Source organism: Asterias rubens, chromosome 19 (assembly GCF_902459465.1).
Source record: "Asterias rubens chromosome 19, eAstRub1.3, whole genome shotgun sequence".
Classification (NCBI taxonomy): Eukaryota; Metazoa; Echinodermata; class Asteroidea; order Forcipulatida; family Asteriidae; genus Asterias; species Asterias rubens.
In genome coordinates, this window is record NC_047080.1 from 4,753,504 (window position 1) to 4,777,420 (window position 23,917).

At 38.5% G+C, this 23,917-nt stretch overlaps 1 protein-coding gene across 1 annotated transcript in view; it reads right to left on the reverse strand.

Annotated features, from left to right (window-relative positions):
- LOC117303239 (lysine-specific demethylase 8-like) overlaps positions 1-21,467 on the reverse strand; it is a 52,800-nt gene extending 31,333 nt beyond the window's left edge. Inside the window, exons 1-6 of the mRNA XM_033787388.1 lie at positions 20,934-21,467; positions 19,394-19,648; positions 18,167-18,310; positions 17,210-17,397; positions 16,030-16,162; positions 14,874-14,933 (exon numbers count right to left, since the gene is read on the reverse strand). Coding sequence (XP_033643279.1) covers positions 14,874-14,933; positions 16,030-16,162; positions 17,210-17,397; positions 18,167-18,310; positions 19,394-19,648; positions 20,934-21,008 — 855 coding nt within the window. The 5' untranslated portion in view covers positions 21,009-21,467. The remainder of the gene's footprint in view (positions 1-14,873; positions 14,934-16,029; positions 16,163-17,209; positions 17,398-18,166; positions 18,311-19,393; positions 19,649-20,933) is intronic.
- Between the last annotated feature and the right edge of the window lie 2,450 nt (positions 21,468-23,917).

Below are 23,917 nucleotides of genomic sequence, written 5' to 3' on the forward strand. Positions count from 1 at the left end.
GGAATTCCCGAGATAATAGGCACTTTCCGACTGTTTTGTTCAACGAACACTGATCAGGAAATTTAATCTTGCCACTGGGTCAATGTCTGGGGGCTATAGTCTGGTCTGGCAGCTTCTACTGGGGTTTGTTTCAATCATTGTCATGGGAACACGATGATGAAGTCACGTAATAATGTTACAACTGGTATTGTTTGAGAGAGTTACTGGGAAAAGTATCTCTTGCTTGACACCACTAAAACTAAAAGCAACTTGATGTCTTAGAGAGCCTCTTTAGATTCAAGTGTTAAATAGTCCATTGTGCGGGGAAATTGTGTCTTACTAAAGATAAGACACCTACAAATGAAACAATCCATTAGTGTGTTTCTTTGAAAAGAGATATAAAACACATTTCTTTTATCAATATTTGTTTTCAACAATTTAATTATTAAGTTGAAATTGTTATTAAAAGTCAATTGAACTTAAAGGAAAATATAAGAAAAACTAATAAAATAACAGTGTGTGCTTCAGATGCTTGATTTCGAGACCTCAAATTCTAAATCTGAGGTCTCGAAATCAAATTCGTGGAAAATTACTTCTTTTTTCAAAAATTACGTTACTTCAGAGGGAGCCGTTTCTCACAATGTTTAAACTATCAACCTCTCCCCCAATACTCGATACTAAGTAAGGTTTTATGCTGATAATTATTTTGAGTAATAACCAATAGTGTCCACTGCCTTTAAACCAATGGGAGTTAAAACAATGTTAGTTTAAGTAATGTAATTGGCTAATTTGTACCAGGGTGTTGTTTTGTTTTTGAGGTCGACAATCCTGTACCTCCAGCATGATTTGGGTGTAACCTTTACGGATAATTCATTTAAACAGGGAGATATATACCTAAAGACAAAATATTGTTTTAAACTTAGGGTCTTACATTGGTTATGGCCCCAGAAAGCTTATTTACAGATGGTAACAGTAGTAAGCATCCAGCAAAATTATCTTGTCTAAAGCCAATAAGTGACAAATACTTCAAAGCTTTCGGAAAGTTCTATCACAATGTTAGCCACAAGTAAAGGCTACACCTCCCTTTAAAGCATGCGTAATGCGTGTATGTCAGCTGCATGATCCATCTCAATTCATCTTATTTACCACACATGTTAAGATCCCTCTTACACTTGAGCATTAAAAGCTTACACATAAAGACCTGCCAGTCTCCGGTAAGCCAATAACAAATTCAGAGACACTTGTCACAACCGAAGAAACAACAACAATAAGACTTGGCTCATCTTTCTAGTAATATCATTAGAACATCTGTCAGGAATTCAACACTGAGAAGAGGATTAGTGGTCTACTTCAACAGCTGTAAAAATAGACTGGGAGGGACAGACGTATGGGACTTGGAGCAGCATGGAGTAAGGTTTGGGGACCCCCCTTTCTCTATGGGGCCCCCCTACACCAGTTCCAAACCCCATAGGGTGAGGGAAAGGGAGACAGTTTAAGGGGTTTTAAAGGTCTACTCTGCGACTCAAAAAACATCTGTGGAGAGAGTCATTTCCAGAGTTGACTTCATTCAGACTATTGTAAAAAAAAAAAAAAAAAAATAGAGTAGAGGGTTACAGATAGACAAATGGGGGGGGGGGGGGGGGGCGTGGGGGGGGGCCTTCCCATACCCAGCCCTGTAAGGGGAAGGGAAGGGGGCAGTTGAGGGTTGCAAATACTGAGTGCAGGAGTGAGGGGAACGCATTAGTTCGGAGTGGGGGAAGGTTTTAAGAATACTGATGTTTCAATTTAGAGGTATTTTCTTCAGACATAGGTTTGCAGTGCGGACGGAAAAGTTGTATCAGATTAAAAATAATCAGATTTTCTTTCAAAAGAATTGTAACGGAGTAGAAGGTTAAAGCACATAGCAGCTTGTGGACAGTCACACCAAGGCAGGAATGAAAAAGAAAAGGGGTCGGTTTCAGGTTTTCAACTTGTACGTATAGGCCTACACATCCGCTCCGACAAACATTTACAAAAATAACTCCTGGGACTACGGAGGGGAGGGGGGGCATTTGAATAAATCATTAGGCATATCCTGTGTTGTTGTATTTGTATAGCGTGTGAAGACTCGTTCCCTCAACGCATTGGGGTAAATTAAGATAATCAGACAAGGCTGTCGTCTCTCTTTCTGGCTACAGAGAGACAGAAGTTGTTTAAGTTTTAATGAAAACCAACACGGAAGATGCTTTTGACATGAGAAAGGTGATGATTAAATCACCAAAAGCCTGCAGAAATAGAATTGTAGAATTCAATAGTATCAATTTATTCAATCAGTGTTGACAGTTTTGTTGTGAGAGCGGAAGTATGCTGGTTGCGTGGCCTCTTTTTATGTCTCAAGGGCAGAAACTGACTCTTTGAGATCGAGAAAAAGGTGTCTTGACTTTTGTCAATGTAGAAAAGAAAGTTTGAACAAAAGGTGTTTTGACTTTTGTCAAAGAAATGAAAGTGTCTTGAGTTTTGTGAAAGAAGTAAAAGTGTCTTGACTTCTGTCAAAGTAGAAAAGAAAGTTTGACGATAAATTATCTTGACTTTTGTCACAGAAGAAAATGTGTCTTGACTCTTGCCAAAGAAGTAAATGTGTCATGACTTTTGTCAAAGAAGTAAAAGCATCTTGACTTTTGTCAAAGAAGAAGAGAAAGTTTAAAGAAAAAGTGTCTTTACTTTTGTCAAAGAAGGAAAGAAAGTTTGATAAAAAAAGTGTCTTGACTTTTGTCAAAGAAGTAAAGTGTCTTGACTTTTGTCAAAGAAGTAAAAGAGTGTTTTGACTCATGTCAAAGAAGAAGAAAAGAAAGTTTGATGAAAAAGTGTCTTTACTTTTGTCATAGGAGAAACAGTGTGCTTACATTTTTCAAAGAAGGAAAGAAAGTTTGATGAAAAAGTGCTTGACTTTTGTCAAAGGAGAAAAGGCTTCTCGACATCTGTCTAGGAAGAAAGGGAAGTTTGAAGTGCCGCAATAGAATTTGTGATTGATGAAGTGGTCACCATTAAAATTATTTTCAATACCCACTCCATAATTTCTGCTTATGGCTCGGGTTATTGTTATATCAGATGTTATTCAGTTTACCACATTCCAGTCTGTCTGAAGTGGAGGTACCAGGCCTAGCAAGGGACCAAAGTGCTCAAAGTTCGGTAATTTGTACTCAAATGTGTCTGATTTTCAATTAGACTAACCTGAGTCACAAACATTGGTTTTGTTTTGGGGGTCTCCCTCAAGGGAACTTCGGGATAATATCTTGGAAAGTTTTCGAAATGCCTCTGAGATTTGCCATTCGCACTTTTTAAGATGAAATGCATGCTGGCTCGTTGAACAAAACATTGCAAATTGATTACCATCATCAGCATCAACATTTCATTTCACTTCAACAGTCAACTTGTTGTATCAAATAAGTGATACTTTATACATAATTTGAAAATTTAACATCTATTACACCATTTTAACAAGAAATAGAAATTTGCAAATGGAGATGTGAAATGGAGATTTGCAATTTTTTCCTGTCATTCATGAGAACTCAATCTATTGAAAACTAAGTGCACCACAAAACTCAATTTGACCTTGAAGCCCCTCCCTAAATATCACACCAGGCACACCACAACCATCTTCAAAGTTTCCAAAACTCAAATCAATATTTTTAAGTTTCTTTCACAACTTTAAAACTAGGTGCGTGGTCCAAGAAATGAGGGGATTTGAGAGAGCACAGGGTGAAGCTTTGGAATTGAGTCCAATTTTGCCTCAAGCAAAATCAAACCCACTTGTTTTGAGAAACCTTTACAAATTTGTTCCTTATTATGTTCAAAATTGGGGTCTACAAGGTGATGTTTTGATCTCCATAAAGAGGCAGCGGTAAAGGAAACAAGCTCACATCTTAATCAATCTTTAATTGACTTTTCAGGAACTTCTTTACATCTGAAAGGGGAGTTGTACCCCAGGGGGGCTGGTGGGGGGAAATGGCCAATCCCCATGTCCTGATTCCAGTAATTGAATTAAATAGAAACAAAACAGACATACGTTGATGACTGAGTAAAATAAGAGGAATTCCTTCACATTGATTCGTGTCTGGACAAATTGTACCCAAGTTATTAAATGATTACAAAACAAATACTGGAAACTACTGGCTTTCTGGGCTTCAAATATTGTGGGGGTTTTTTCCTGTTACAATTTGTTGTTTTCTTTTCCTTTTTGAGCAAGAACTGGGCAAAATGTTTGTTAAAAAATAATCTCGGTAGTCAATTTAAAACAAAAATAGAATGACACATTCATATCTGACATCAATTTTAATCTTTGGTTAGACAAGTAAGACAATGAAAGTTTTGAGGGAAGGGAAACTATAACCACGGGAATTAGAGATTCCTTGTGATACTTAGTAATAGGAAACCTTGATAGGTTTGTAATTGGGATTTATAGTGTGCAACACTCCACATAATAGCACTGTCTGGTTTGTATTAAAATAAGACACAAGCACAGGCTGTTCTTATTTCATGTCTTTTGTTTGAAATTGAAGAAGGAAGGAGTGTGGAATTAAGGAGAAATTCTTGTGTTCTGGTTTCAGTTTAAAGATTTACATTTAAGACAGAGGCTTCGAGGATGTTCTGGTTTTAGTTTAAAGATTTACAAAGAAACTGTGGGGTAAAAACTGACGTGACTGACAAGTCTGACAAGTTAATATTTCTGCGTATTTCAGATTTAGGTTGCATTTTAAAGGACACATTTAAAGGCAGTGGACACAATTGGTTATTACTCAAAATAATTGTAGCATAAAACCTTACATTGTAACGAGTAATGGGGAGAGTTTGATAGTATAAAAACATTGTGAGAAACGGCTCCCTCTGAAGTAACAAAGTTTTTGAGAAAGAAGTAATTTTTCATTATTTTGATTTCAAGACCTCGGATTTAGAATTTGATGTGTCGAAATCAAGCATCTGAAAGAACACATTTCGTGTGACAAGGGTGTGTTTTCTTTCATTATTATCCTGCAACTTTGACGACTGATTGAGCTCAAATTTTCACAGGTTTGTTATTTTATGTACATGTTGAGATACACCAAGTGAGAAGACTGGTCTTTGACAATTACCAATAGTGTCCAGTGTCTTTAAGACTGGTTGATGGGTTCATCACTGACATGACTGAAAACTTAATTTCTCTGACAGATTTCAGAATTATGCTACATAAGGGAAAGATTGAAAGAAATTTGCATTTCATTTTAAAGATTTACATTTAAGACAGAGACTTTGTGGATGTTCTGGTTTTAGTTTAAAGATTTACAAAGACACAGACTATGTGGTAAAGACTGACAGATGGTTTCATCACTGACGTGACTGACAAGTCTGACAAGTTAACTTCTCTGACAGACTGGGGTCACAATCACATATTAGGAAAGATTAAACATGCCATCAAATTGAATTTGGCTTCCAATTATGACAATTGATGTCTAGTTTCCTGACACCAATAAAATGTAACCATTAAACAAAGTCAGTTTCTGATATGGGCAAGTTAAGCTCCAGGCTAAGTCATGGGATGGGAGCAGACTATCAAAGTGTAACCCAGGCCTGGAATTTTATCCAGAGCCTAATGGCATGGCCTCTGTTGGACTGGTCTTGGCCTTGGTGCCCCTTCAACAGTTTCCCATCAACAAGTTTAAGATTTTCAAATAGAAGCACCCTTTGCAAAATGTGGCCTTGCCTCTGTCATGTCATAGATGAAATTCTAAGCCTGGTAATCCCCTTTAAACTGTTTTTAATCACATCTCATTTGCAATCAAGGTAAAAGTGTTTTACCTTTTGTTAGGCTAAGTAAGTTGTCAGTCCCATGGTCATCTAGGGTGCTATCACTTTCAGATAATTATAGCTAATTTTGCTAAGCAAACTGTGGAGGGTTGGTGAGCAAACAAATTTTCAGGGATGTTATCTGGAACCCTGTCCCATGACAATTGAGAAGGAACAAGATAACCAGCTGGGGACCAGCTGAATGGCTAGCCAGAGGATGAACCAATCAATCAAAGAGTAAGTTATAAGAGAAAGGACATCCAACCACTTCCAAGACGAGAGTATCTAGCCCACAGGGAAGGAACCTGTCTGACCACTGACCACTGGACAGAGACACTACAAGGACATAAGGAGTGACCATGAGAGACTGGATAACCTGTTAGGTAAGTAGAGACATCTGGAGTTCTGGCAACCTCTTGACCAACACCTGATGGGTAAAATCATAGAGTAAGGACAGACCTTACTCTATGGTAAAATGTACTTTTTTTTTTTGCTGAACCGAAAGGGTCCAATGGCTTTGACTGCATTTGTCCCACAACGTAAAAATATAACAAAGATGGGGAGGTCGGACATTTGTAAAAAAAATGTTTCTACCTTGAATGCCGGCAATACTAAAAGACGGAATATGACTTTCTTCAAAGTCTCAAAGGCCCTAAAGAATTTCTTTGTGTACAATTATTCAGGCCGCCTTCCCTACTATCATTGAAGGTATTCATGCTAACCCATGCGTGAAGTTATTACACTACTTGTTGCGGGGACCTTCGTGTGGCCCCGCAAAACTTGCCATGGCATTTACCACCGCTCGCGTGGACCCCCTTCCGTCCCCGCAAAATCCCCGCGGGGGTGCGGGGGGGGGGGGGGTCCCCGTACCTGCCATGCAATTTACTCGCGGGTACCCGTTCCGTACTCGCTGAGGTTTGGAATTACTTACAGCTGGTACTGTACCATGTCCAAAAAAAAAATTGATCTTGGTGTCTTGCTCATTTCTGCTATAAAGCAGGAAATTCTAAAGCAACATTTTCTGAAAACACTATTTTATTAATCAAAATCTTCTAAAAACTCTTCACAAAATAAAACCTGCACACATGCCACCCGGTGCATTTTCATAAAGCTGATCTTTAAAGACACCGGACACTGTTGGTAAATGTCAAAGACTAGTCTTCTCACTAGGTGTATCCCAAAATATGCGGAGTTGCGAGATAACTATGAAAAAAAAAACCACTAAGATGTGTGCTTTCAGATGCTTGATTTCGAGACCTCAAATTCTAAACTTGAGGTCTCGAAATCAAATTCGTGGAAAATTACTTCTTTCTCAAAAACTTCATCACTTCAGAGGGAGTCGTTTCTCACAATGTTTTATACCATCAACCTCTCCCCATTACTCGATACCAAGTAAGGTTTTATGCTAATAATTATTCTGAGTAATTACCAATTTAGTGTCCACTGCCTTTAAAGCAGAAATAATAAAAGTTTTGTTAATAAAAAATTACCAGTAGTTTATCATTTTTACTTCTTGTTTAATACAGTCTTCTTTAACATCCCAACACTATTTCACTACAAATTAATTGAATCATGAGAAGATTCAGTCTTAATAAAGAACTTCCTCGCTCTTGTGGGAATTAACAAGGACGTTGATGTAAATAGCACGCAAAGAAGTTGAAAGAAGAGTAATCTTAACCCACATCTCACTGTGGTGATTCAGTACTAAGCCTTGGGACAGGCGTCTTACAATCATTGCAGCATTCTCTCCATGTTAACCTGGGCCCAATTTCATAGAGCTGCTTAAGCACAAAATTTTGCTTAAGCAAAAAATTCATTGCTTATTAAAATCAGATTACCGGCCAAGACTCCACTCAATTGTTAAATGCTAAGTAAACAACAGCTAAATACTAGTCATAAGCAATGTATATGGCATGACATTTTGGCCAGTAACATGTGTAAAATAAGCGAGCTATTTTCGTGCTTAAGCAAATCTTTTGCTTAAGCAGCTCTATGAAATTGGCCCCCTGTAGTCCGCTGGCAAAATGCCACTTGAAACACCCGAGGACCAGTCAGAATTCTCTCCAAGTGGTCCTGTCGGTACCGTGGCAGAGTGGATAAGAGCACCAAACTCAAGCTCTGATGCTTCTGTTCAGCAGAGTGTGGGTTCGAATCCCGGTCGTGACACTTGAGTAAGACACTTAACTATTACTGCTTCTCTCCACCCAGGGGTAAATGGGTACTTGTGAGGGCAGAGATGGTTCTTGTGATTGGTTTAGCCGAGTAGCGCATATTGTCACACAGGCTGTATACTCCCCAGGGAGTTGAGATTGTTTAAGGAATGATTTAAGGCCCAGTGACCAGGGGTAATAATGTCGGAAGCGTTTTGAGACACCCCTCGGACGTGAAAAGCGCTATATAAAAACAGGTTATTATTATTATTATTAATAATATTTTGTTTAGGGCAAACCGTGAATTGCACTTGAGAATCAAGCAATTAAAGAAAAGAGCTGTTTTGGTGACAGAAACTTATGAGCGTAACAACAAACACATAGGATCTGTTGGTAATCATTCACAAACTCATGGATAAATAAATCAGCACCATTAAGGTACATCAACATTTGACCATGGGTCCCAACTGGATAGGGCCTTCTGATAACAACCAAGTAAAAAGAGATTTGGATTAAGAAAAAAACAAAAACACACTTCTCTACTGAAGCGGAGCAGAGTAGGCTATACTGTTCGAAACGTTGAGACCTAACCCGCTATTTTCAGAGCCAACACACTCCAATACATGGTTGTTCACACAAGTTTTCTACTTATTTATGGTTAATTCTTAATAGTACAACACAGGATCTTAAGTGAGATGTAGATTGTCTTGATCCTGAACCTGACCTTGAACTTGAAGTCTTTTCCTGGGATTTCAAGATTTTATCTTCTAATCTTAAGACTTTACTGAAGATCCTTGACCGTGATTTATGATACAACATTAGCAGAAACAAACAGCTGCTTAAATCATTCCCTGAGAGCTAGTACATGGAACTCTTAGGAACTTAACAATTACCAACTCAACAGGTTTTCATTTAAATGAAAAAAAAACATGGGGGATTAATAGCTAGATTTTGTGGATAAAAAACACAGATAAGAAAAAGTAAAATTTTACAAAATACTGGGAAATAACAACCTATTCTGTTAAAGGCACTGTACATGTTTGGTAATTGTCAAAGACCAGTGCTCTCACGTGGTGTATCCCATCATATGCATAAAATAACAAGCATGTGAAAATTTGGGCTCAATTGGTCATTGAAGTTGAGAGAAAATGATGAAAGAAAAAACACCCTTGTTGAGAATTTCTGTGCTTTCAGATAGGAATGATTTTAGAGAGAAATTACCTCTTCCTCAAAAACTACAATACTCCAGAGGGAGTCGTTTCCCACAATGTTTTATACTATCAACAGCTCTCCAATGCTCGTTACCAAGTCAGTCTTTAAGTGAATATTTGTTTTGAGTAATTACCAAATGTGTACCTTCCCTTTAATCCCAAGGGTTCAAATGCAGATGGAGATGTTAAAAAGAGAGGCAAACTTCTCTTTCTGTATGATTTTAAGAAATCTTAAATCAGAATGTTATATGTGATGCAACCACAGTAGAGTCTTTCTTGAAGGCTAAATGATGTCATCAAAAGCCTTACCATGTATTCTTCCTATGAAACAGTATTCTTAGTTTTAAAACAAGATAAAAGGAGAAGTTCTCAATGAAATGGAGTAGGCCTATTACATGTCACAAGAAAACAGGGAAGTATAGACTCCCAGATGAACATTTTGCAAATTATCTTCTTACAAAAATGACACAAGTACTGTATAAAGGAAGTGATAAATTTGCCCGGTTTTTGTAAGTGTGCCTAACATGTATTGGAAGACATCCAACATTCACAAAGGGATGTACATATTTAAAGATATCAAGTTTGATGGGTTTCTGCCAAAAGGTGTGTGACTGATAACATCCATTAGGCAGAAGTAAAGACTTTAAAGGAAGGGTCGTATTGGCAACGACCCCAAAACAAAATTGTGTTTAACTTTTATTGTAGGCCTATCTGTCTTGATAATTTTGCCAAATAAGCTTTCTGTTGATGAAACCAATCTATGACCTTACCTTTACTAAGGATACTTTGCCTTGGCTTATGAAACATGTTACTCCGCCAGGCCCAGCAAGATTTGTAAAACACAACAATAAATGCCCAGGTAAATGCCCAGGTCAACAAAGAATTGACTAGGGTGGGATTCAAACCAACCTCCAGATTAGCGGGCCAGGTTTTAAGGGGAAGGTACACGTTTGGTAATTACTTAAAACAAATATTAACTTAAGAACTGACTTGGTAATGAGCATTGTAAAGCTGTTGATAGTATAAAACATTGTGAGAAACGGCTCCCTCTGAAGTAGTATAGATTTTGAGAAAGAGGTAATTTCTCACTAAAATAATAAAAGACTTCTAGCTAGAAGTCTTTTATTCCTATCTGAAAGCACACAAATTTGTCCAACAAGGGTGTTTTTTCTTTCATAATTTTCTCGCAACTTCGATGACCAATTGAGCCCAAATTTTCACAGGCTTGTTATTTTATGGTTATGATGGGATACACCAAGTGAGAACACTGGTCTTTAACAATTACCAAAAGTGTACAGTGCCTTTAAGGTTAGTTTTATGATACCGGATTGAAACAAGCAGTGGGTTCCAATTACCAAACCTGTACAATCCATTTAAATACAATGGACACTATTGGTAATTGTGAAAGACCAGTCTTCTCAATTGGTGTATCTCAACATGCATAAAATAACAAACCTGTGAAAAATTGAGCTCAATTGGCCGTCGAAAGTGCGAGATAATAATGAAAGAAAAAACACCCTTGTCACACAAAGTTGTGTGCTTTCAGATGATTGATTTCGAGACCTTAAATTCTAAATCTGAGGTCTCGAAATCAAATTTGTGAAAAAATACTTCTTTCTCGAAAACTACGTTACTTCAGAGGGAGCCGTTTCTCACAATGTTTTATACTATCAACAGCTCCCCATTACTCGTCACCAAGTAAGGTTTTATGCTAATAATTATTTTGAGTAATTACCAATAGTGTCCACTGCCTTTAAGAACACATGCATATTTGAGAACTCAGTATTTCTTTGCAATGATTTCATAGACAGATCTATCAGGCCACCCGGGATGTTGTTTATAACGGCTTCAATGATTGATTTTTATTCTTTTCCCAGTTTAACTTTTACAACTCTTGTTGATGTCATAGTGGAGGAATAGCACAAATGGATTACATCATCTTGGGCAAGTTGTCAAAATAAATTACAACAAATTTGTTTGACATTGAACAGAAGTCAAGTTTGGCGGCAATTTGGGGCTTTGATGTGAGCAGAAAGATCACGCCTTCGATATTTACAGACTAAAACAATTGCTGTCTGAGTTCTTGACAATGTCAGTGAGAAATAAACACTTGAAGCCCACAACGAGGAACTCAGGACATTCACTCTGTGACTAAGTAGGATTTGAAACTTTGCATGGTGGAAATACGATAGGTTTGCAGTAACACCATGTAATGACTACATGTATCTCTATTGAGTTGGGGTGGTTCTGAAAAGACCCGCTGGTTTCAACTCGACGTTTTTGATCAGTATGCTCTGATCAGCTTCTGGAAAGCAGAAGATGATCATAGCATACTGATCGAAACGTCGAGCAGAAGATTATCATAGCATACTGATCGAAACGTCGAGTTGAAACCAACGGTTCTTTTCAGAACCACCCCAACTCATTAGAGATAGTCATGGTGTTACCGCAAACCTTTCCACACTCATTGACTGTTATTTTTTTTTACAACAAGAAATTTTTGAATAAGGGAAAAAAAATAATCAAGTGTGTGTATTCATATACAATAGGATTATTGGTTCAATCAAGCGAAACATTTTCTTTAGTTAAAGACAGTAAACAGACTATTGGTAATTGTCAAAGACCAGTCTTCTCACTTGCTGTATGCATAAAATAACAAACCTGTGAAAATTTGAGCTAAATTGGTCGTTGAAGTTGCGAGATAATAATGAAAAAAAATAAACACTCTTGTCACACAAAGTTGTGTGCTTTCAGATGCTTGATTTCGAAACCTCAAATTCTAAATCTGAGGTCTCGAAATCAAATTCATGGTAAATTACTTCTTTCTCGAAAACTACGTTACTTCAGAGGGAGCCGTTTCTCAGAATGTTTTATACTATCAACCTCTCCCCATTACTTGTTACCAAGTAAGGTTTTATGCTAATAATTATTTTGAGTAATTACCAATAGTGTCCACTGCCTTTTAGGTGAGGTTTGCAGTAGCACCATGGTTAAATCTCTTTTCTGTGAATTTTGATATTCTCATTATCAACACTCTTATAATATTAGAGCCAAACGAGAAGAGAGAAGACAATAAAAACATTTTAGTTTTAGATGTGGGAGGAAAACCCAAGAGAATTATTCCAAGGAAAACCCTTGCAGTCAAGTAGGGACTGAAAACCCAAATCCACTTAAAGCCCCATGTGGGATTCGAACCGGGGTCCCAGAGGTGAAAGGCGAGACAAGACACCACTAAACCAACCTGACTGACAACTTTTTAGTTGTTTTTGCTCCGAAAAAAACCGGTGGTTGACAATTCAACGTTTTGATCAGTATGCTCGAATCATGCGCCTTTGCAGGAGAAGTTTTTGTATTTCCATGTAGTTAAAGGGAAGGTACACGTTTGGTAATTGTCAAAGACCAGTCTTCTCACTTGGTGTATCCCAACATAAGCATAAAATAACAAGCCTGTGAAAATTTGAGCTAAATTGCGAGAAAATGATGAGAGAAAAAACACCCTGGTTGAATGAATTTGTGTGCTTTCAGATAGGAATAAAAGACTTCCAGCTAGAAGTCTTTTGCTATTTTAGTGAGAAACTACCTCTTTCTCAAAATCTATGCTACTTCAGAGGGAGCCGTTTCTTACAATGTTTTATACTATCAATAGCTCTCCAATGCTCATTACCAAGTCAGTTCTTAAGTTAATATTTGTTTTGAGTAATTACCAAATGTGTACCTTCCCTTTAAGGAAAAGAAAGTTCATGGTTTTATACAGATTGGGAGTCTGTATCTGTATTTTAAATGTTTTGTGTCAGTAAAAAGATTGTTTAGGCCGACTACAACAAAATTCCCTATTGCATAAATCCAACAAGCTTTTCATTCAATCAGTTTGAACTAGGTCTACTTGTGTCAATGTAATTCCCTGTAACTCGACTCACAATAAAATGTAGAATCAAAGAGAAATCAGCGACCATTCAGTGTAGACCACAAAAAGAATTATAAATTTTCAAATTTGTGCATGCAACGCATGAGTGAAAGTCTAAATGCCTTTCTTCTGCCTTTTGTTGGGGGCAGTCGGTACAAGTCAGGAGGGCTTTACTTGTATTTAACAAAGCAAATTTTGGGGCTATTTATTGGTTTTTGTGGCATTTGAAAAGAGAAAAATTTGATTGATTATTGTGTAGACGAACACAGAGGCACCTTTGGTGCATAGTTGGACTTAGGGAAGGTACCCACTGCCTCAAAACCCCCTTTTGTTGAGTTGTAGGTGATTATGAATGGAGATTTCAGAAAGGACTTGTTTTTATAATATTTGGTAGGTAGAAACCTCTTCCTCCATGGTAGGACTAACTAAATAAAAAACTATAATGGCTGGAACGATAACATGGATTGTTTGTACTTCTGCAAGAGTTTGAAATGGGTAGGCCTACCCAAAGTCTCACATTTCCTTCAAAATCTAACAAAATCTTTACAATGTAATGAAACTTTAATTTCAATGTCAAATAGCACAGTTAAAAAAACAACAGCACAGGTAAAAAAAAACCCAGCAGCACACGTAAAAAAACAGCAGCACACGTAAAAAAAACAGATGCTCAGTGCGGCAAATGAAATGTAACTACCAATGTCTGTTCATGGTCTGTTGTTGACAAATATATTGCTTCACCATTCACTACATAACATCCCACCAAAATGTAGACAATCTACCCAGTATCAACATAATTACAACGTCATGCCTGGGGCTGTTGCCCATAATAATCAAGGTAATGTACCAATGCGCCAATGACCCAATGTACTGTTGATCAGAAACACCTCAGCTCGAGTCCAGTGCTCTTCTTATCGTTATGACCGCGAAACTCTAGCCACGTATATATTTTTTTTCACTGAGCAGTTTCATGAAACTTTCATCATTATAAACTGCTTCAGACACACAAGTGGCTGCAGAGCTGCTCACTACATTTTTATCCGTACAAGAAAGTACCCCCCTCTATTGTTGAAATCAGTTCAATCTTAGTTTAGTGCCATAACAGTCGAACCAAATGGCGCCCTCATGTAGTGTTCTTAGCTCTACTAACATTAATTACTGACGTGGCTTAAAGACAAAAATGTTTGATCAGGGCCCAATTTCATAGAGCTGCTAAGCACACAAATTTTCTAAGCATGAAATTTCTTCCTAGATAAAAAAAAGATTACCATCACAATTTCCATGTGATTTTCAGGATAAACAAACAACAGCTAAACACCAGTAACAAGCAATATATATACAACAAACTGACAAATGGAAATTTGGTAGGTAATCCTGTTTTTATCAAGGAAGACATTTCATGCTTAGCAAATTTTTGTGCTTAGCAGCTCTATGAACTTGGGCCCTGGAGAGGGCTATGTTGAAGCCTTAGTATACAAGACCTCAAAAAAACCAACGGCACCGAAAGCAGTTGCCGTTGTGCCCTGCAATTTTGCTCTAATACAAGCCGACATTTTTCCTAAGTGCCCCCAACCAGAGGAAAATTGACGTGCCCCTTTAAGAGTGGAGTTCAAGGCCTGGCACATGGACATGTACACTTAGAAGCTATAATGCTGGCTAACGCAGCAAGAAAAATGTGGACATTTTCATCATCAATAAAGAAACCTTTCAAGTACAAGTTGATATAAAAATATAAACGCTGAAAGATTGTTTCTAAGTAGTTGTCAACTTTGAGAAAAATTGAAATCACATTTAAAGTACGTCTTGAGGAAAGATAAGAAAAAGAACACTTACCTGATGGAAGAGTTGGTGTTGTGCCAAGTATCCAACTTTATCCTTCCCTTGGGTTAGTGCCTGGCAAAATAGAAATGCACAAGTACTTGGATGATAACTTAAAGGTAGGGTCATACATTGGTAACGTGTAAATTGTTTCCAAACGCTTACTTGTTATACAGATGATTTGGGGTTGAACAAAGAAGAATGAATGGGACTCGAACCAATGACCTCTGGATTAGCATGCCGGAGCTCTACCAACTGAGCTGTCTAGCCCTATGTTGGCGGTCTCCCTATTTTGTCAATATCTTTGTTTAGGTATGCCAGTCGGAAGCCATACAACTTTTAACTTGTGTAGGCAGGGATCACACCCAAATGATAAATATGGTAGAGGTTGTAAGCATCTGAAGTGCACCAATTGGACAGAAATCAATAAAAAGAACATAAAAGAATTCAAATCTCCAAAACTCACCTCAAGGCAAGTTTTGGAGGTCAAGTTTCAGTGGTGTCCGTTCGTGAATGCTGTGGCCAGAGATGTGGTTGATACTCACTGTAGCTGTACCGTCCCTTGATGTATGGATTGTATGCTCTTTATGAAAATACCGCACACAGTTTTTTCTTCTTCTGTTTTCTTATCAAATTAACTGTATTTATCCACCCAACCACTCAACCACAGGGACTTTTATTCCTCATATTGACTCTGGTCTTTAAAGGCAGTGGACACTATTGGTAATTACTCAAATTAATTATTAGCACTATACCTTACTTGGTAACGTGTAATGGGGAGAGGTTGACAGTATAAAACAATGTGAGAAACGGCTCCCTCTGAAGTGACGTAGTTTTCGAGAAGAAGTAATTTTCCCCGAATTTGATTTTGAGACCTCAGATTTAGAATTTGAGGTCTCGAAATCAAGCATCTGAAAGCACACAACTTCGTCTGACAAGGGTTTTTGTTTTTTCATAGTTACTCAAAACTTCGACGACCAATAGAGCTCAAATTTTCACAGGTTTGTTGATTTATACATATGTTGAGATACACCGAGGTGAGAAGACTGGTCTTCAGACTGGTGTCCAGTGTCTTTAAAAAAGAATTATGGCCCAGTGGATATTTTTAGCAACAAGCCCCAGGGGTCTTGTGGATTTCCCCCAAAAATTCAATCCTTGCTCAAACACGTACCTTTTCCTGGATGTACTTGGTGATAAAGTTTGACAACGTCATCAGAGATTGTGACCATGACTCGTCGGTGTATTTGGCTCCAAGCTCAATAGGGATAGTCCGCTGACCTGCCACTTCATGAAGATACCTCAAACTACAAGAAGATACAAAAGAAAGTAACCTCAGTTTCAATTAATGTAGTATTTTTGGGACACTAGGTGGCGGCAGACTAACGTGGTTGATCCACTATCTGAACTTTTGAAATGTACCTGGCATATCTGCTACCAACTAGCATTCTAAAGATTACCAATGTTTTCAAAGAACCTTTTTTAGAAATAAAGTGTTGACAAGTGTTCTCATGATGGATCAAGAGAATGATGATGATGATGATGATGATGAAGTGTTCTCATAAGATTTGTTTTCCTGTCTTAATGACAAGACTTTGATAAAATAATAATAGCAAAACTTTTGGAACAAGGCTCAATTGAGAAACCAAAGTGCTATTTATTTTCCTGAAAGCAAGTGTTAAATTAAAATATGATTTTTGGGGTTGAACAAAGAATTGACTAGAGTGGGATTCGAACCATTGACCTCCGGATTAACGTGCCGGCGCTCTACCAACTGAGCTATCTAGCCATACATTGGCAGTGTCCCTATTTTGTCAATATCTTTGTTCGGGGGGTGCCAGTCAGAAGCCATACAACCACACAACCGTTAACTGCCGTGTAGCCAGGGATAATAATAATAATAATAATAATGAAAGCATTTATATAGCGCCCCACAAAGAACGGAGCGCTTTACAATATACAAAGAAACAAACAATGCAAAGACAAAGATACAAACAAAAAACAGTACAAGCAAAAACAAAAAATGGCCAGATTAAACAAATAAATGGGTTTTGAGCATATTTTTGAACCGTTCCAGTGTGTTGGCTTCCCGGATGTTACGGGGAAGGGAATTCCAGAGCCGGGGAGCAGCGGCTTGAAAGGCATGATCTCCTGCGCGTGATCTAGTTTTGGTGATGTGAAAAAGTGTTTTCTCGTACGATGAGCGGGTGGCATAGGGGGATGATTTGAACGAAATGAGTTCTTGAAGATATGAAGGTGCTGTAGAGTGGATACATTTGGTGTTGATAGTAACATGGATCAAGGAAAAAAGCATTCGGAGATGGAACATGTGGCCTTACTGTCTCAATCCTTACCTCCACTGTCTGGCCCCCATCGCTGGCCAGTGGTCCATGGCTCCCTGGATGATAACAGGTGTCTTAGTCTCCATGAATTGGGAATAGAAGTGAAGTAGAGATGGACAGGTCACTCTGGGGATCTCATGCTGTTTTGAGATCACTGGGGCTTGGAGGAGAGATGGAAGCTCAACTGGTGCTTCTTGTAGCTAGAGAGAATAAAACCAACACTTCTTATAAGGAACAATAATATAAAGAAATTCTGCTTAAAGACAGTTATTGGTAATTTATTGGTAATTTGTCAAAGACCAGTCTCCTCACTTGGTGTATCTCAACATACATGTATGCATAAAATAACAAACCTGTGAAAATTTGAGCTCAATTGGTCGTCGAAGTTGCGAGATAATAATGAAAGAAAAAACACCCCTGTCACACGAAGTTGTGTGCATTCGGATACTTGATTTCGTGACCTCAAATTCTAAGTCTGAGGTCTCGAAATCAAATTCGTGGACTCTGACCGCAAATCAAGAAAGAGCACTAGACGGCGTATATACAAGAATGCTATGGATGGCCCTTGATGTGCACTGGAAGATCATATGCCAAACTCCCAGCTCTACGCTACCCTACCAAGGGTAACTGTTAAGATCAGGGAGTGAAGGATGAGGCTTGCTGGCCACTGTGTAGGCCATCCAGAGCTAGCTGTGAGCCCCCTAGTTCTCTGGGAACCCATTGACGGAATCAGAAATAAGGGCAGGAGAAGAACTTCATTCGTAGAACAGCTGAAGGAAGGACGCTACACAACAGGAAACATCTGAGCTTAGGACGCTGATGCTGGACCTCGATGCTTGGAAGACGACCATCAGAGTTTCCCGAGAAGGCATCGGCTGAAGACATCCTCTCGCTCAACTGATAATTCATCTTGGATATTTTACTCAGGGGACATTCTTTTTAATTGGAAGATAAATGGGAGTTACTTACAAGACATTTAGGATGAACTTCTCGATGATCAGTGGATGAAGTTGCTTTGAAGGATTTCTGTAAGGCTCTTGCTAAGTGGCTTAAGATGTTGTCAAGGATGGGAGCTCCCATGAGTAATCCCATGTCACATGCTTCCAGAGCTCTCTAGACCAAAAAGTAGATATTCAATTCATGAGGTTTAGTTAGTAATAAATAATACGTATGCAGTACTGAGTAATAGGTTGAGTGAACTGGAATTTGCAAAACAATTTTTTTTTAATTTGTTTAAATTTCCTTCCTCCAATGTTTGGTGAGTTATAAAAGACTTTTTACTGTCTTTGAATCTTTCTTTTATAACGGAACATTACAGAATTGGTTTTGCTAACAAAACTGTTGCTGGCAGTGTAAACATTTTATGTAATCCATCATAAACATAAACTGACAAACCTGTAGAAATATAGAAAGGTTTGCGATAACACCATGTAATGACTATCTCTAATGAGTTGGGGTGGTTCTGAAAAGAACCGTTGGTTTCAACTCGACAGTTCGATCAGTATGCTCTGATCGTCTTCTTCTACAGCTATCTCCAAAGACGCTCAGAGCATACTGATCGAAACGTTGAGTTGAAACCAACGGTTCTTTTCAGAACCACCCCACCCCAACTCATTAGAGATAGTCATTACATGGTGTTACCACAAACCTTTGTATATCGTATTTCCACCATGCAAAGTTTCAAATCCTACAAACCTGTAGAAGTTTGAGATCAATCGGCCAGCTGGGTCTCAAGAGAATAATGAAAAAACAGTTAAAAATTTTGCATTGCATCGATGCCAAAACAAAAATGAGTAAATGCTCACTGAGCGATAAACTCCACACGCGAAATTAGATTATTTATTTCTCATCAAATATGACATTTCAGACACAAATATTTCAAGGGATGTTTTCTCTTATCATCATTATTAGAGCGTGTAAGTTTTATAGTAAGTCTGTGATCTTCACGATTTATGTTTCTTACCAACTCCGTAACGTTCCTTAAAAAAAATACTAACGCTAGCTGCAGCAAAAATAAGTTCTGTAAAATAAAGAACGAGAAAGGTTTTGATTTTTGCTTGTTTTAGGCTTGCCTTTTGTTACTCCTAGAACTATGAGGTTGGTTCCGCTATCTTCTCATTGAGATCATAGCAGAACGTCGTAACAAACCTCATTGTTCTAGGAGTACATGGAGCAGTATGAGATCTACTATTTTACCTCTACTAATTGTGCCTGCAGTCCATCCCTGTCTTCATCCAGTTCACCATAAATGCTCATAACTTTGAGAAGAGATGCGTATGAATAGACATGTCTCCAGGCTATGTTGACATCCTTCCAGTGACCCGTGTTGAGCTTCTCCCAGCTGAAGTTCAGAAGATCCTCTGATTTAGCAGAGCTTTGTTGAAGATCACTTTGGAAGACATCTTCTGCACAGTCTTGGAGTAGAGAGTGGACATCATGACCAACTGTCTCCTGTTTATTAGGTTAGAGGAAATAAATTCAACTTTAGTAGGATTTGAAACGTTGCATGGTGGAAATATGATATGGAAAGGTTTGCTGTAACACATTGGCATGACTATCTCTACTAAATGAGTTGGGGTGGTTCTAAAAGAACTTTTCGATCAGTACGCTCCGAGTCTGATCGTCTTCTGGAGAAAGCTCAGGAGACGACTACTTAGTTAGAGCATACTGATTGAAACGTCCAGTAGAAACCAACGGTTCTTTTCAAAACCACCCCAACTCATAGAGATAGTCATTATGGTGTTGCCGCAAAATTCAACTTAGTAGCCTAAGTAACACTAACAATAATGGTAATTTATTCTTATTTAGCGTTTCACAATAAAAAATCTCAAAACGATGTACACTGGAGACAGTTTAAATATATTATTATTAACATTCAAGGAACACGTTGCCTTGGATCGGACGAGTTGGTCTATGAAAAGCGTTTGAAACCGTTTGTTATGAAATGCATATGGTTAGAAAGATGTTTTAAAAGTAGAATATAATGATCCACACAAGTATCACTCAAAATTGCACGGTTTTCATTTTACGTCGCAAACTAACATGGTCGGCCATTTTTTTATGGGAGTCAAAGTTTTGACGGACTCCCATAAATGGCCGACCATGTTTGTCAACGAGGTAAAACGAAAACCATGCCATTTCGAGGCATATTTGTGTAGATCATTGTATTCTACTTTTAAAACATCTTTCTAACCATATCGATGTTATAACAAACGGTTACAGGACGCTTTTCAAAGACCAACTCGACCGACCCAAGGCAACGTGTTCCTAAAAGCTAAAGAGAGATTAAGCAAAAATACAGCAAGAATCCAGACACAATTTGCACAGGAAAAATCAACACAAATTCACAATGTAATAAAAACCACAAGGGAAACTTGTGGAGGTCGTTGGTTCGAATCCCACTCCAGTCAATTCTTTGTTCTTTGTAATTTTGACAATTACAATTGTAATTATTAAAGTACTAACTAAGTAGGCCCAACCATCTCCATTTATGGCCCCACTTGTGTGGCCAAGGAAGAAGGATCTAGCTGACTCCTTAAGGATTCAGCTATCCTTGGCCACACAAGCGGGGCTACTCCCATGGCCTAACATAACATGTTTTCCAATAATATAATAATTAATAATTGAATTGAAGAAGAAAGGTAATTGAAATTTTGAAAATTAGTGAATACAAACATTATTAAAACAAAGTCGCTATAAATAATTAATAATGATGTCAATGAATTCGAACGTCTACCTTCAAAATGTCTTCCAAATGTAGTTCATTTATGTTTTTTGGGAGCAATGTTCTTACATGTGGTAATCTCTCCATTGCATCGTTTGTGGTTTAATAGACAAAACGTGTTGTTACCGTTTATTTTAAGACGACATTATTTTGTACCCCTGACTGCGCGCCGACATGTTTAACTCAAGTGCCAGCAAGAGAGGGCGCACTTTAAGAATAACCATAGAATTAGAAGAGAACACCCTTTCTATTTCTTCGCACTTGAATAACCATAGAATTAGAAGAGAACAACCTTTCTATTTCTATGAGAAAGTACTTTCTGCCAACAAAATAAAAGTAATTATTTAGAAAAGATTGTGTAAAATGTATTTTGCCAACCTACATAGTGAGATAATCAACTTCGGTAGCTCAGACGTCAGTAGGGACTTTTCGTTTTCGACGATGGATGGTTCTGCGACGGTTGTTCAGCTAAACGTTGTCGTTTTCAGCACAACGAAGATTCATCCCAAGTACTATCGTAGAAATTGAGACTTTTATTCAGCCATGGGTCAGGCCACAAGATTAGGGTTCGTTTTCGACGACGGATGGTTCTGCGACGGTAAAGATGACATTTGGCATCATCTGCGCATGCGTCGGCTTTGAGGACGGTCGTCCCTCAATTTCTACGACAGTACTATGAATCTTCGTTGTGCTGAAAACGACGTTTAGCTGAACAACCGTCGCAGAACCATCCGTCGTCGAAAACGAAAAGTCCCTATTGACGTAGACTGTGCGTGTATACAACGTATACAAAGACACGGCGCAGTCAGGATTCCAACCAACAATAAAGGGGTCATTCAAAAAATAGGCCCGGACAATTAAAAACTTTCAGCAACGCTCTGGAATAACTCTGGAACTAAAAAAGCTAGAGAGTTGCAGTTTGTACCTTAGTCATCCTGTCATGTCCCTGCATCCATTTTTTAAAGGTTTAGGGCGACTTGCACACTTCTTGATAGAAAAAAGCTCAAGTAAGCGGGGTTGCTCAGAAACGATTTCAACAGCCTCCACAACGAGAGTTTTGTGCACAGAGCTGTCGGAGAGAAAAACAAAATGTACAACGGGTAATTTCGATCCCAGTATCATGCTCAATCTTCAAAATTTTACCACCACAGGATTGCCATGTTCAAGGGCGATCCTCTCGTACAAAACTTAATGCTCTGACGATTTTTAAGGCGGGGCTAGATGCGACGGCGCGAGCAGGCACCCATTAGAAATTGACGTGGACTGTGCGTGTATACAACGTATACAAAGACACGGCGCAGTCAGGATTCCAACCAACAATAAAGGGGTCATTCAAAAAATAGGCCCGGACAATTAAAAACTTTCAGCAACGCTCTGGAATAACTCTGGAACAAAAAATGCTAGGGAGATGCAGTTTGTACCTTAGTCATTCTGGCATGTTCCTGCGTCCATTTTTTAAAGGTTTAGGGCGACTTGCACACTTCTTGATAGAAAAAAGCTCAAGTAGGCGGGGTTGCTCAGAAACGATTTCAACAACCTCCACTATGGGAGTTTGGTGCACAGAGCTGTCGGACAGAAATACAAAATGTACAACAGGTAATTTCGAACCCAGTATCATGCTCAATCTTCAACATTTTACCAACACAGGATTGCCATGTTCAAGGACTTTCCTCTCGTACAAAACTTAATGCTCTGACGATTTTTAAGGCGGGGCTAGATGCGACGGCGTGAGCAGGCGCCCATTAAAAATTGACGTACACTGTGCGTGTATACAATGTACACAACCACACGGCGCAGTCAGGAACTCAACCAAAAATCAAAGTCATTCAAAAAATACGCCCAGACAATTACAAAATTTCAGCAATGCTCTGGAATAACTCTGGAACTAAAAAAGCTAGAGAGTTGCAGTTTGTACCTTAGTCATCCTGTCATGTCCCTGCATCCATTTTTTAAAGGTTTAGGGCGACTTGCACACTTCTTGATAGAAAAAAGCTCAAGTAAGCGGGGTTGCTCAGAAACGATTTCAACAGCCTCCACAACGAGAGTTTTGTGCACAGAGCTGTCGGAGAGAAAAACAAAATGTACAACGGGTAATTTCGATCCCAGTATCATGCTCAATCTTCACCACAGGATTGCCATGTTCAAGGGCGATCCTCTCGTACAAAACTTAATGCTCTGACGATTTTTAAGGCGGGGCTAGATGCGACGGAGTGGGCTAGATGCGACGGAGTGAGCAGGCACACATTACACTGTGCGTGTATACAATGTACACAAACAGACGGCGCAGTCAGGAATCCAACCAAAAATAAAGGTCGCTCAAAAATAGGCCCGTACAATTAAAAATTTTCAGCAATGCTCTGGAATAACTCTGGGACTAAAAATGCTAGAGAGATGCAAAAACAACATTAGATCAAACATAACTATACTCGTTCTATTTCCAACCCCGGAGAATGTTAAGACTGCTAGACCAGAAAAGCAAAAAAATAAAATTAAAAAAATCTAGAATATTTATTTAATGTTCGTTTTTGCTATTTAATAGGAGTGTTTAGTATGCTTCTTTATTAATGTGGATTAAGTGATGTATGTTGTCGTTTGTATAATAAACGGAGTAGAATAACTCCAATCGAAAGAAGAAAAAAAACAATCTTAAAATTAATTACGTCATGTTCGTCAGGCTCCGTGAACCATGATGCGTCAGGGTCACCAAACCTTGACATAATGTTGTCCAAACATTGGTGTAACATCATCTAACTCTGACACACAGCCCATGACCTTGTCATCTCACCGTCATAACATCGACACGTGTCAAACACGACCACTGAAATGATCTCCCCCTCTCTCTGCCGTGCTTCGTTTGTATCCATGTATTTGATACCAACCTAAGTAAACAGACATTTCGATGGAGGGCAGAGGAGTTAGCTGAAACAACAACATTGGACTCCGTGCTTTGCTTGTGTAGTGCTGCGAGTGGTGATCGTCATGGGTAGGAAACCGAC